This window comes from Limulus polyphemus, unplaced genomic scaffold (assembly GCF_000517525.1).
Source record: "Limulus polyphemus unplaced genomic scaffold, Limulus_polyphemus-2.1.2 Scaffold538, whole genome shotgun sequence".
NCBI lineage: Eukaryota > Metazoa > Arthropoda > Merostomata > Xiphosura > Limulidae > Limulus > Limulus polyphemus.
Window position 1 is genome coordinate 41171 of NW_013666148.1, and position 14799 is coordinate 55969.

Sequence of the window (14799 nt, forward strand, 5' to 3'; positions counted from 1 at the left end):
GATGACTAGCTGCCTTCCCTCTAGTCTTACACTGCTAAATTAGGGACGGCTAGCGCAGATAGCCCTCGTGTAGCTTTGCGCGAAATTCAAAAACAAACAAACAAACAAACGATCAACGATAAATGTAGTAGTTCCAAGGCAACGTTGGATCTGGGACATCATTCTTATAAAACGCAATTAACCTCAGAAGATACATGTTTTATTCCTCTAGGAATTTCAAGTTGGTGGAGGAGTTCCAAAATGATGAAATATACAAAATAAAAGCATTTACGTACAAAAGAAGACAGCATTTTGAGTTTCGTTTTTCTTAATATTATTATCATGTGTTTTGATACATGTAAGTAGGAATAGGCTTATAATGCAAGTTATATGAACCTCTTAATTCAGTTGATTTCTGTAACAAAATTTCATTCACTTTATATTGGTTATATTTATGTGAATTTATGAAGGTTTTAATCAATCATATTCTTTATTGATACTTCTGTTTTACCACAAAACGTGTTTAGTAGTTAGCTAAATTAACTCAAAAGCAACAATATCTTTACACAATGATTAGCTGTTGTTTCATTATATCGTAATTTATTAGTTTATGGTGATGATTATTTTAACAGGATTCTATTCAAGAGGGACCCGGTAGGGCCAGGTGGTTAGGGCACTCGACTCGCAATCTGCGGGTCGCGGGTTCGAATCCCCGTCCCATCAAACATACTCGCCCTTTCAGCCGTGGGGGCGTTATAACTTTACGGTTTATCCCACTATTCGTTGGTAAAAGAGTGGCCCAAGAGTTGGCGGTGGATGGTGATGACTAGTTGTCTTCCCTCTAGTCTTACACTGCTACATTAGGGACGGCTAGCGCAAATAGTCCTCGTGTAGCTTTGCGCGAAATTCACAACAAACAAACAAACAATATATTCAAGAGTTATTGTTAGAACGCCCAAATCTGGAGAAGCATTAGAAATCAATAAGCCTAAACTTTGTGACACAAATGACGTTAAACTGAAGATGTTTTTTTTTCAATTGGTCTTTTCTTAATGTATTGTTTAATCTAGAACATAGATTGAATATAACATTAAAATGTGTGATAAAAATCACGTTAAACGTAGACGAGTCTTCACACATTCCAATTAATTTGTCCATTTCGGATACAAAATCAGACACACGTAAAAACTGCATTTCAGGTCTATTCCCGTCTCCCACAAGTCACTTCCAAAGATGTCTTTTCATTCAATGCCAGACTTCGTCAGTTGGCCGAACGATGAGAGACAGAAACGCCATTTATGTATGCAATATGATACTTTAAGGTTACAGTTTAAATACCGAAAGGAGGTAACTTGAATTTTATCATACCTTTTTAGGCTTATTGGTTTCGATTGTATCGCCAGCTCGTGAAATTAAATCTATGGAATAATCCTTCTATCTTACCGCTTTGTTAATTTTGTTTACTTATTACTTACATTAATGACTGAGGCAACACTTTGGTAGGTAGTTCCACTTCTTGCGGGTAAGGGGGTGGAGGGAGAGGATCATCACAATTGATGACTTCAGTGTCTGTTGTGTTTGGTGGTGGCGGAAGAGGTAAGTCAGGGCTGGAGCATTTTGAGGAATCCTCTATTCTAACAAGCAGTCTGTGATCGGATTCTTTCTGCACATGTGTGGTACTGGAACATGAGATTGCCTCTTTATGAATATGACATAACTCTATATCATCGTTTTCATGGGTTCTTCTATTTTCCACCTCGAGGATAGGTGGTGGTGGTGGTGGTGGTCTAGTAGGCCGTTGGTGAGGTTGGAATGGTGGTTTATTGACTCGACGAGGTGGGATTCTAGGTGGCGGCTGTAATTTATTATCTTCCCGTGAAGTGTCGCTGCGGTCGACTGTCTCTACTAAAGTGACGCCATCTGGAGTAATTACTTTAACAGTAGCAGTTTCATTGGAGTGGTGAATTTCTTTAACTTGAGCTTTTCGAGGTGACTTGTACGAACGGAAGTAGGTGGTACTGCTGAAATGACAGAAATTAAAGAAAGAGTGGTAGTAACTATTAAAATATATTTATATATTCAAATACTTTCTACCTTGTCGATTGTCAATCATTAATTATACATTTTTCAAAGATAATTTTGTTCTAAGTTCTATCAAAAAAGTCAAAGAGGACATTTAAATAATTCTTTTTTTATTTCCTTGTTAATTCCAGCGCGGCAAATCTCTAAAGTCATTATGGGTAACTTCTGTTGGAAGAAGTGTTAACTTGCTCTTTATTCTGCAGTTAAATGTGATAAACTCCATTAGTTTAGGCATAAATAATCTATATAATTTTTCATTAAAATATTCATTGTTAAAGACAAATCGAGTTAATTCAGATTTTGTAGTTTGTTTGAGTACTAAAGAAAATCTTTGTGATTTGCTTATAAATTGTGTTTATGTAAAACATTTTGGGAAGAACTTTTTAAGTGGACCAGAGGAAAAGCCAAATGTCTGTAAACTTAGCGTCAAGAGAAATTACATTGGGCTTAGATGGCGCAAAAAAGATATATTTAAACACATTTATAAAATGAATATCTAGAATTCTAAAATTTGTCTTTTCTGTTTTACCTTTTCATTGAAGGATGATCTTTTAGGTTTATATAAAATCAATTAATTTTTTCCTAACCTGGATATCAGTAAGTAACAAATCCTGTTATATACAAGGTGATTATGTGTATTAGCAAATTCGATGTTCATCTCATAACTACGTCATCCTTTAGGTATTTCACCGAGAGCATATCTTGTATAATAATTATTGTTAATATAGGATGTTCCTTATGATATCAAGTATCAACATAAATTAAGTATTGATGTATAGTAATCCAGCTTCTTTCACCTCTAATGATCAAAACCAGGCATGCAAAGTGAAAGTCTACCATCTGAGATTAAAAGTATTCCTCTAACTCCCTGCTATTACGGATTTTCTAACTCTTCAAATCGCCAATATTAACTTTCTAGGAAAGAAATGAGTTGGAAATATCAAAAAGTCTTTATTTATAATATAAGAATAATAATGACAATGTTTCGACCACCAGTGCAGTCATTTCAAGTACAAACACGTATCAGTTATTATATGTTGTATGTCCATGTAACTACTTCGTAGGGTGTGAATGGATCTTCACCAAAATTGATATGGAAGTTCATTGGGTCTATGGGGAGATACATACAAATTTTAAGTTTTACATTTTGCGTTTTGTGGTTTTTATTGGCGTTTTTTTTCTCGTTTTTTACAATTACATATAAGGGAAGCAACTCTTCATGTCCTAAGATAACCTTTCATTGATCCTAAATTTACATAACATAACTTCCGTCCAGGGGACCGGTACTCCAAATAGTACTTAATAAAAGAGAACATTAGAAGACTGAAGGCAAATGTGCATATATAATTGTTTTATAATAGCTTCTGCTATAAGTCGTTAAACTGATTAGCAAAGTCTCAAAGTTTAACTCCCCAAGATACAACAGATTGTACTGTAAGATCCCTTGAAACGCACAGACCAACTAAGGAAACACGATGAGTCAGAGATATAGATAAGGAAAAAAATTCTGCCATCATGACAAAACTTTTACTTTATAATGTAATTCGTCTACAACTCTCAAAATGAGAGCAGAAGATGTTAAGCTTGTAACAAAAGCGAGGAAAAGAAGGATTTATATGACGATATACTGTTTGAAAGTTGGACGCTATTTAAATTAGAGATAAAATTGGATTTTTTTTGGTATAAATATATTGATTAACTTCAATGTTTTTTGGCCCAAATGACCCAAACTTTCCTGTTTATAATGTGGGTGAAAAAGTAATGATTCGTACGGATCATTATATATTGATATCATCATACAGTATGCATATCACTTATCTACATAGCCACTGGCCCAGAACTAAATGAGAAACATACTGTCTTAGTTAAACGTAGTTTGTTATTTTATACAACGAAATTCCACTTATTTAAGAGATTGATTGCTTGCTAACAAAACTGGAGTAAGATAGTACAAGAATATAAATGAACAACCCAATGAATATCCTGAAGCTTTTCGTTTATGTGAGTCAGTGGTAAATTTTTGGACTTAAAACGATAAAACTCCGGGGTTAGATCCCCCCGCGAAGGACAGATAGCAGATAGCTCATTGTGTTGCTTTGCGTTTAAAAACAACGACAAAAATGCTATACAAGAGTCTTGATTTGTATAGCAAGAACTAAACGAGAGCAAGAACGTATCCATCTTTATATCTAAGTCTGACAACCTACCAATCCGTTAATTTATCTACATATTTAATTATCCTATCTAATTTCTGAACAGTTATTCTGACATAGTTTTGTTTCAGCGACTCAATCACAGCTCCGGGCATGGGTGAAGAGAGTAAGGAAAGGGCTTGTCTAAGAGCTTGCTTAGCACTTGCACATGTATGTCACTCGAATATGTTGGAAGTTTGCTCGTGTCATTCTTGGCCTCACTTCTATGTTAAATCAGGACTTCACGTATGTAAAACGTGCCAGCAGAGCAGCTGAGAAGGCGCCGTTCAGACTGCCTTCTTTAACCCCACTACTCTCGTTAAGATAGCACTGTATCAGCTTTTCCTTTTATTTTGTTCTTTGTTGATATGGTTGGCTGCTTCAAATCAAATACTTTCGCTATCGTTTCACTTAATTTCACTTTTCACTTTAATTTCAAAGCTGTTTATACTGCAAAGCACTTCATTGACTCAGCAAACGTATAAAAGCGTACCGTGTATCACCTACGATACAACTCTCACTTCAAAATACATCTGGGAAAGTATATTTTATATTTGCAATGTCTCAGGTTCTTTATGGCTCTTTTATATGATATAATCTCGAATTTTAGCGTCTCTGCAAACGCCAAATCATTTCCATGAGCGCAAAAACTTTTAAACATCTACCTGTTGGCTCTGCAAGAGAACTTAAAAATGTTTTCGCTGAACGATTCCATTTTGCATAAAGAAATTTGAACAGGAAAGAATAAACTAAATCCAAGGTTTTTCTTTCACTACGGGTTGGCGCCGAGGTAGAACTTTGGATTTTGGAGCTGAGTTCGATCCCGTGCGATATCACTAAATATTTCCTGCACTTTAAGTTCTGGGTGCGTTATAAGAGTGACAACCTAACCCTTTACGTAGATGGTGGATGGGAGGGTGCTGTTGACTGGCTGTCTTCCCTCTTGTTCAAAATTAGGGACCGCGATAGATAACCTTAGTAGCGTTGCCATAAATATAAATACCTTTAACTACTAATCAGACGTTTATTTATGTTTTACACCTACAGGAAAATCGAAGCCAGGAAGAAAAATTAGTAAAACTAAAAATCTATACTTTTGGATATAAATCTATGTTTGCGGTGATGGACATAGATATATAAATTATACGCGTGTGCTTCTGTACACACACACACACACACTCAATTATTGTAATTGCTCTCGATTAAACACTCAAAAAAAAAAATGCATACTAGCGCTCTCTACCGTTAGGAGTTATACCTTACACTCTTAACCTTAAGGGAGATTATCGAGTTATATGTTCTAATCTCCATAGCTTCGTTCTACTGTATATTACACATGAATAATTATTATCGTGCTTGGCAGTACACAGCCACACTCAATTATTGTAATTGCTCTCGATTAAACACTAAAAAAAAATGCATACTAGCGCTCTCTACCGTTAGGAGTTATAACTTACACTCTTAATCTTAAGGGAGATTATCGAGTTATATGTTCTAATCACCATAGCTTCATTCTACTGTATATTACACATGCATAATTATTATCGTGCTTGGCAGTACACAGCCACACTCAATTAGGTGAAAAGATGTGTCACTGTTAAAAAAATAATCACATCGCTTTAGAATATCACGACTCACATGGAAACTAGAAGAGTATGTTATTAGTGTAAAAGATACACTATTGTCATGCAACTACAAGTAAGCACCCACAATAATATCAAATGGTCTGTCGTTATCAGGTTTTCTTGATCTACATATTTGGATTCTAATGTTCAGAATCCAGTACACGCAGTTTCCCTCTTTTTCTTTTTACAACGCTCACACTGTAGTTTAATTTCAGTTATATTTAAGTCAGTATTTGTTGTATGTTTTTCAACTTTTAGATAGGAGAAGCTCAACTAAAACTTGAATAGAGTCCAATCAAATGACTTTAATTTGTTGCTTAGTGCGAATCTATAGGTTCACAATCAAATGAACGTATGTTTATATTTGGCAGACGGAATGATCCAGTTTTAAACAGAAACGGATTACTCTCTTATATCATGCAAGAGCCTCGGAGACGTTAGTTCTGAAGAAAAGTATAATCGTTATTGAAAAAAAAATTTTTTTGAACGACAAAAACAACAACAATAAAATGTGTGGATTTACAAACGCATGCCGAAACAACAATGGTCTAGAGCTTCTTTGTTGTTGTTCTCGACATAGTAATTTTTCTGCTGGTATATGCGATGTATTAAAACACGAATTCTAAATTTCCCCCCAGTCTTATAAGTAAACGCAAATAGCTGTGTAACTTTAATATCATAACAAGCAAATAATGATGTGTCCTCCAGAAGAAATGCGCTCAACCAGCCGGTTTTAACATAATGATAACCTCTATATGCAGCTTAACATATGTATATCAAATGTATATAAGGTGTGTATGCAGGGTATGATATAAGTGACTATACAGTTGTTTCATCTTGATGATAATATAATTTATAACTATTATTCGCCCCCCAGTGGCACAGCGGTATGTCTGCGGACTTACAACGCTAGAAGTCGGGTTTCGATACCCGTGGTAAGCAGAGCACAGATAGCCCATTGTGTAACTTTGTGCTTAATTACAAACAAACAAAAACTATTATTCTGAAACGAACAATAATTAAATTGGTTTCTATTGTCTTCGTAATATTTTATTTAGTACTAACCGTATTATACCAATTACACTAACTGTATAGTAAATTTTGCCTCACCTTGTACATCTAGGCAGGTGAGAGTAGCTACAAAAATAACAACAGCATAAAGCATATTTTAAAAACTAATTAAAAAGTGAGAAACTGTGCAAATATGAAAACAGCGTTTAAAATTTAAACGAATATATTTCAGTACGAAACACATCAATGATGGAAAAGTCACATAATTATATAATTGAACAAAGACTGTCTGACAAAAGTCTTGACTGCATTTTATCCGACTTTTATCATTTTTAACGTTTCGCTTTCTAAACGTTGCCTGATTCTGCCACAGTAAATTGTTTTTACGCCTACACACATCGCTAGAGTTTTACTGAAGGTTCATCAAAATGCAGGTTTTTACTAAAGCAACGTCGTGTCACAATTTCGAATCTGTGTGTAAAGAGGTAAAAACTATAAAGAGAGTGTTCGTTAATTTAAATCACACAATCATTATCATGTGTAGAACAGACTTAAGGTAATGCATTAGATATAAAAAAAAACAAACAAAACAATGGCGTACATCTACATAAAGCGGATTTTTTGTGGATTAACTGAAAGAAAAAATAGGCCAAGCCACTTCTCAAAAACATATGACGTACTCCTTCAGTGAACTTTTAAATGTATTTAATTTGTTCCAAGATAAATAGAACAGTGGGGTTAAAGGCTGACTAAGTATCTTATAACATCTGCATCTTGTGTACATATATATATATATATAAATATTTTTAAAATTTGAAATGTAATGGCATGATAAATGGTATTTTACGTTTATATTTTTTACTCAGTTTACACATGGAGGGTTAAGTTACGTCAACTGAATTAGTATTATATACGTCATCCTTTAAAACAACATGTCATTTAGAATATTGTATTTTTGCTATAGAAACTCTAATATTAACATTATCCACACAGCTGGATTAGTCTTTTAAAGTTCTTTGTTGGCTAATTAAAAAATAAATTCATGTAATGCAAAGCAAATCCCATTAAATATAAAGTTCTACATTTGATGTTCAAATTAATTACAGAATATTTACGTTTTCTCACCACGTGACTTCCGTTTCTCTATCAGGGTTACCTTAGAAATATAATGATAGTTAATACTTTAACTGACATATTTATATCTCATATCCCATGATGTACATTTCGTTAACAACTGGGTTTTCAAAACAGATACACCAGGCTTGATATTTTAACCGGTGTACATATTTTGCTTGTACATTTGACATTATCAAGTTTCCACACTTCTCCTTGACGACTTCGCCGTTAAGTTAATGTGCACATGGGTGTGTAACGGACGAATGTACCAGAACTAGTTAAAAAAAAGACGAGAGAGCAGTATACACCAGACTCCCTGTATACGTGAGTCATGGTAATTTTGAAACGTGATCTGTACAGAGCAAAATGCCTGACTCGTTTCATTCCTAAAATACGTACCTGCATATAAAAATGTGAGTTATGGCATACTTTAACTTTCTTTTATTTTCACTTCTTTGTGATGATTATTGATGATATATAAAATATAAATCTAAACAAAGTCGTCCTTAGCAAATATGCACTAATTTCTATATTAAGTATTCTAGTATTAAATTGTATCCCAAACACGAAATTTAGAAGTACATATAGGCGCTTCAAGTTGACAAAATTGAATTGTTCTGTACGAAAACTCCTACCCACAAATATAAAAAAAACAGATTCTTAACTGAACGTTTATTATGTTGTAACCCAAACTATTGATTTACTATTGTTTGTTTGTAGTTAAGCACATAAGATACATAACGACCTACATGTGCGGTGCCCACCACGAGTATCGAAACCCGGTTTGTAGCGTTATAAGCCTTCAGACTTACCGTTGAGCCACTGGGAGTCGAGGTATTATTGACTTTTGTGTTTTTACTCATCTTAAAGAAACGTGAAAATATCTAGCTAAACTTAGGAAATCAATCTAACAAGTTATAAATCTGATGAGAGTGCATATAGAAGTGCTTTTACTTGTCATGATCAAATATTCTACACTAATAGATCTGCTAATAGAAAATAAAAGTAAAACTTTATAACAAGTTATAAATCTGATGAGAGTGTATATAGAAGTGCTTTTACTTGTCATGATCAAATATTCTACACTAATAGATCTGCTAATAGAAAATAAAATTAAAACTTTATAACAAGTTATAAATCTGATGAGAGTGTATATAGAAGTGCTTTTACTTGTCATGATCAAATATTCTACACTAATAGATCTGCTAATAGAAAATAAAAGTAAAACTTTACATAGCTTTCATAAACATATACAGACATACAACTTTAAAGCCTATACTGATGTCGGGGTTAACAATTAATAATTATCAAGAAAATATAGAAGTGATTATATAAGTCTCGTTTATTTTCAAAATCTTCGATATCTCCACATCTTTCTTCTAAATATGTGAGCCTTTATCTTCCTGGTACTAACACGACGAAGCAGCAGTATATTGTTTGCCCGAATTTACTGGAAGGCCCGGCATGGCCAGGTGGTTAAGGCACTCGACTCGCAATTTGAGGGTCGCGGGTTCGAATCCCTGTCACACCAAACATGCTCGCCCTTTCAGCCGTGGGGGCGTTATAATGTGATGGTCAATCCCACTATTCGTTGGTAAAAGAGTAGCCCAAGAGTTGGCGGTGGGTGGTGATGACTAGCTGCCTTCCCTCTAGTCTTACACTGCTAAATTAGGGACGGCTAGCGCAGATAGCCCTCGTGTAGCTTTGCGCGGAATTCAGAACAAACAAGAACAAACAATCGTTACTGGGTCTTTACACGAAAATTACTCTACAACAAATGCAAGAAGTTGCGCAAACTGACATACTATCATACCATATATACACAAAATCATGTTCTATCTCAGTGGCTCTACACAAAATGAAATAGGAAAAATAAGTACATGCGAATTTTTTTCAGAAGAAAAAAAAACAATTATCAGAGGACTGTTTGAAACGTGGTTGTACGTGTACAAGTGTCATGAAGATGGCGTTATCCTTTATGTCCGGAAGAGCCAAGAGAGCTCGGTATGTATATCTAATTGTTTGACTGAAACATTATAACTTTTAGTTGTTCGTGCACCTCATTAAGATATTTTATCTTGAAATAAACAAATATTTAGTTTCACGTTAAGTATAGTTTTCGTATTGAAAAGCCCCCTCCCCCAGTGGCACAGCCGTATGTCTGTAGACTTACAACGCAAGAATCCGGGTTTCGATACCCGTGGTGGGCAGAGCACAGCCCATTGTGTAGCTTTGAGCTTAATTACAAACAAACAAACAAACGTACTGAAATATTAAGATATAAAAATTCCTGTGCACACCAAATTTTGAGATAATGGAGATCATGAACGGTAACAATGGGGCTTGACAAATATAGATGTATATACGTTTTAAGTATAAAATTCCAGTTATTTTAAGAAAAGTGAAGACCTAACTGCCGATGACAAAGTACACAGTTATATAACAAAATGCTCACTGTTATATATGTATGATTCAACAAATTTCAAAATTTCATAACATTTTAAATGTGAAAGTGAAAACAAAGTATATAAATTTTTGTCATGAAATAATACACACTGGATAATTTTTTTTCAGTATATTAGAGAGTTATTAATAAATAACGGTAAATTACCAATAGTCCCCCCCTCAATCGATATATATATATATAGAAAGAGGGAGCGTTTATGGAATTTCCGCTAAAGTATCGTTAAAAAACAATCTAAGGCTCGATTGCCTGTGTAGCTTTGTGCTTAAACCCCACCATTATCAAATATTAATAAATCAGATATGATAAGTTAAATGACATAAAAAACTATATTCAAAAGACGGGGGTATAGAGGGGGAGAGAGAAAAAAACGAAATAATGGATTCTTAGAGTGAGATTAGGAGATTATAATAAATACAAACGTATCTGTGGAAGCAGAAAAAGCAGGGTTCAATCACTGCTTAAAGTCGAAACTAATTACATTCAATAATATTTCTGTCACAGCTTTGTGTTAAAGTGATATCGACTAATGACGAGTTCGCATTAACTTGATTCCTAACTTTATCCAACAACCATATGTTACAGGCTACACATTTACTTATATTGGCGCTTCTAGTTAAGCCCTTCAAAACATCGTAATTTATCCTTGAGCACGTGACCTCAGATTACTTCCAGAACACATCAGTATCAATAACTATTTATTCCATCTATTACTTAAGGAAGATGATTTACGTAAGCTTAAATTTCAATGTTTTTAAACTCAAATCGATTTCCATACGAGTGCGTGAAATATTTTCCAATATTACTTTCGGATATCTATAATCTCTTCTTTGTTATGCAAAGACTCTAAAGCACTTTTCTAAAGGTCTCCATTACTCTTTGCTTCTTCTTCTTCTTTCTGAACTCTGACACTCTACGAACAGAGGCCCTTTTCTGACCACATTGGTATGTTCGGTCGCTTTGTACTGGAAGAATTATTTCGAAGCATGTGGCTAACTAATTGCTGTTTCTTCAGGTCACAAGTCAAGGAGAAATAACAGATACAACCGCCTTTTCAATCTCAATGGACCAAAACGGAGAGCGACAAGCGAGGAACAGACCTTCCTTATATAGATCACTTCCAATATTTTGCAACACATCTGGGTGGCATTATTACAGAAAACGTAAAGAATGCGAAACCGAGATGTTTACATTTGAGTGGCTTACATTTAACAAGCGGTGCAACACACATATAGAGGGAGTGGTTATGGTATTTACTGCAGCAGATAGATTTTTCCGCCAAAGTGACGTAAATTTAAAAATAAGTTTCCCAAATCGAAGAATTAATGTCGATAGCTTTATTTTTTTAGTTAATATTTCACATTCTCATATTATTTCTACGATTGGAAAACATCTTTTAGTCTTGTAAGTTGATTTCTATACAATAAACCTGAACGTTTCTAATTTCGATATTAACAATTTGTTTTAAATGTGCAAGTCTGATAAATTCATCATTCATAGCTAAACGAGTTAGAAACGTAATAAGTTTCCTGACTAAGTAGGGTATGTGTTTACTTTTTGTTTATAGGGTGAAGCACGAAACTCTAAGCTTTTTTACTGATAAAATGTAAACCTTTACCACACATTAACATTTACTTCAAACAGAAAACGGACTACATGTAATTTTCGGCTTGTTACTTTGCTCTAAGGTGAAACAAAAAGGAACAAGTCGTTAATTTGGTTCAATTTCCAAAGTTCTTAGACATTTTTTATGTGATTAGATCTTTCACATTTTATTTAAAGAAATGACAAACAACCCTCCCCCCCCCCTCATTTTTGTGGTAGTGCATTTGGGAAAAGTTGCGGATGACTAGCTTGTCGCTGCTGTATTATATGGAAGTAAAAGAAAAAGATGGATACGTCCAGAACAGGCTAGAATTCTGACCTGAGCCTTGTGGGAAATCTTTTCGACAGCTGGATATGGTGTTTAACGAAGACACATACCACTAGTTCAAGGACTAGTCTTAGACTATATGTCCAAAAGGCTCTGATCTTATAATACAGAGAAATGGTACTGTGACAGTTAAAACAAATAACTAATGGAAAGACTTTCAAGAGAGATAGAGAAATAATTTTCTTGACAGCGTTTTCCCCAACTCTTACGACAGCTCAATGCTGTTGAATGCCAAGAAGAGCACGATGGAAAATTCAGAAGGATTTATATGGTATTTGAAATATCTTTATACAGACTGAACAGCCATTACGAGCTTCGAAAGTTAGACCCCCATTACGGAATCAGTTGCATGAAGCTTTTCTTTTTCTCCTGCTATAGGTACTAAGAAGCGTACGTTTACTTAGACTACTCACATAAAGATTACAGATAGAATAGTATGGAGTTTATTTACCTTGCCGCACTAGCTCGGCCATTAAAGGATTTTGTAAGCAGCTTCTTGTTATTATATATCGGAGTTAAAATTACATTTCGTTGATAGGCTTAAGGTAATACAAATATTTCTTTAATGCGCATAGTGAATAATAAATGATAGATTTCGTAAAAACAATCCCCCCCAAAAATTTTAAGAAAAAAAAAAGCTGCAGGGGGATTTAATTAATAAACTCTTTTAACAATCACTCAAACAGTTAGGCTCACTATCGGAAAACATTTTCAAAATATACACCGTACCTAAAGAGTTTTTTAAAAAAACCCTCACGATTACAAGTAAATGATTAAAGTTCATAAACGCTATTTCTAATGTCAGATCAATGAAATATAAAACAAGCCTATTAAAACCTTTTTTTTTTAAACCAATACTTTTCACGTGAAAGAGAAATCAGAAAAATGACGCCACAAAACTAATTTCATATATACTTTTTCTAGTGTGCACTATATTGGTTACTGGAGGGGGGTGGGGGGGAGTTTCATTTCTTGGTTCTGAAATATACTGGAAAATCTTTACGACAAAATTCTTTGAGATACACGACTAGTAAGTAATGCATAAACAGATCTGTCAGATTAGAGACTTCTTTTAGTGCAATTTGGAGTATTTCTTAAAGTATAACTTGAGAGAAACTTCTTCAAAGTGTAAAGTTGGAGACTTTTTCACAGTGTAAGTTAAAAGACTGCACCAAGTTGTAGGGTGGTTGCTTTTCTAAAGTGTAAATATTTTTTTTTTTTTCAAACTGAACAGCACCTTAATTAAGGAACGTATGGGCTGATGCCAAGTCAGAGACCCCAAAGTTCAAGCATAGCTAGTTCAAATTTAGATGTGCAAACCGTAAAGCGAGAATCTACTCAACAACACTCGCCGCCTACACGGCTACTCTTCTTAACCGAATAGTGAGATTATGTACCACATTTATTACGTGCTCCTATACCTGATTTTATGGAGTGTGTTTAGTGGTATATCTCGGGCTCGAACCTCGGACCTTTCAATACGCAGCCCGGCACACAAATCATTAGATCAGCCCGACAATAGTATGTAAGGAGGAGTGCTTCTTCGTAGTGTAACTTGAGAAACTTCTTCAAAGTGTAAATTGACAGACTTCTTGGAGACTTTTTCAAAGGGAAATGTCGAAATATTTCCCTATAATATAGTGTGGAAAACTTTTGAGCAACGTAAGAAAGAAAGCTTTATCACGGTGTAAGTTAAGTGAATCTCAAGTATGTTGTTTCAGATAATATTGAAAGTTTAGAGTGAACGAGGTTTTTTTAGTGCAAAGTGGATGATTTTGTCGCGGTGTATTTTTTATATGCTTCTCCACTTTTATAAAGTGTAAAGTAAAACTCCTCTCCGTGCAATGTTAGAAATTTTTCCAATGTTAAGATGGATGATTGGCTTTTTCACAGCGTAAAGTTGTATAACTCTTAAGAGTAATTTGAGATACATTTAATGTATCTGTGTCAATAGATTTATTGTTGTATTCGAACGCAACATTTAAAGTAGTGCAAGAGAAAAAACTTCAGTAACATTTAAAATATTTTTCCAGCTGACGTTCAAATACTTTAATACAGTATCATTTTATAGACTTCTCTGTAATTTGAGAAACTTCATTTAATTGAGAGATGTAAAGTTTTTTTATCGCGCAATTTAAGAGACGTCCGTGACGTGTAAGATGGATGAATTATCAACAGAATGATTTAAGAAGTTTTCAATATTGTGATCGGAGACATTTCTCCAAAGCACGTTATTAAGCCCTAATAATTTCGCATAGAGTAATTTCAAACTTATTCGACGTGTAAAGATGAAACGTTTACTATAGTTTAATATAGAATACTTATACTGCTTGCCCCCCAGTGTCACAGTGGTATGTCTGCGGACTTGTTTGTTTGTTTGTTTTTTGAATTTTGCGC

General features: G+C 34.4%; 1 protein-coding gene across 1 annotated transcript in view; it reads right to left on the reverse strand.

The window, feature by feature from the left end:
- The window catches only part of LOC106458961, a 101229-nt gene that overhangs the window by 25285 nt on the left and 61145 nt on the right, over positions 1-14799 (reverse strand). The window contains exon 3 of the mRNA XM_022385333.1: positions 1455-2000. Coding sequence (XP_022241041.1) covers positions 1455-2000 — 546 coding nt within the window. The remainder of the gene's footprint in view (positions 1-1454; positions 2001-14799) is intronic.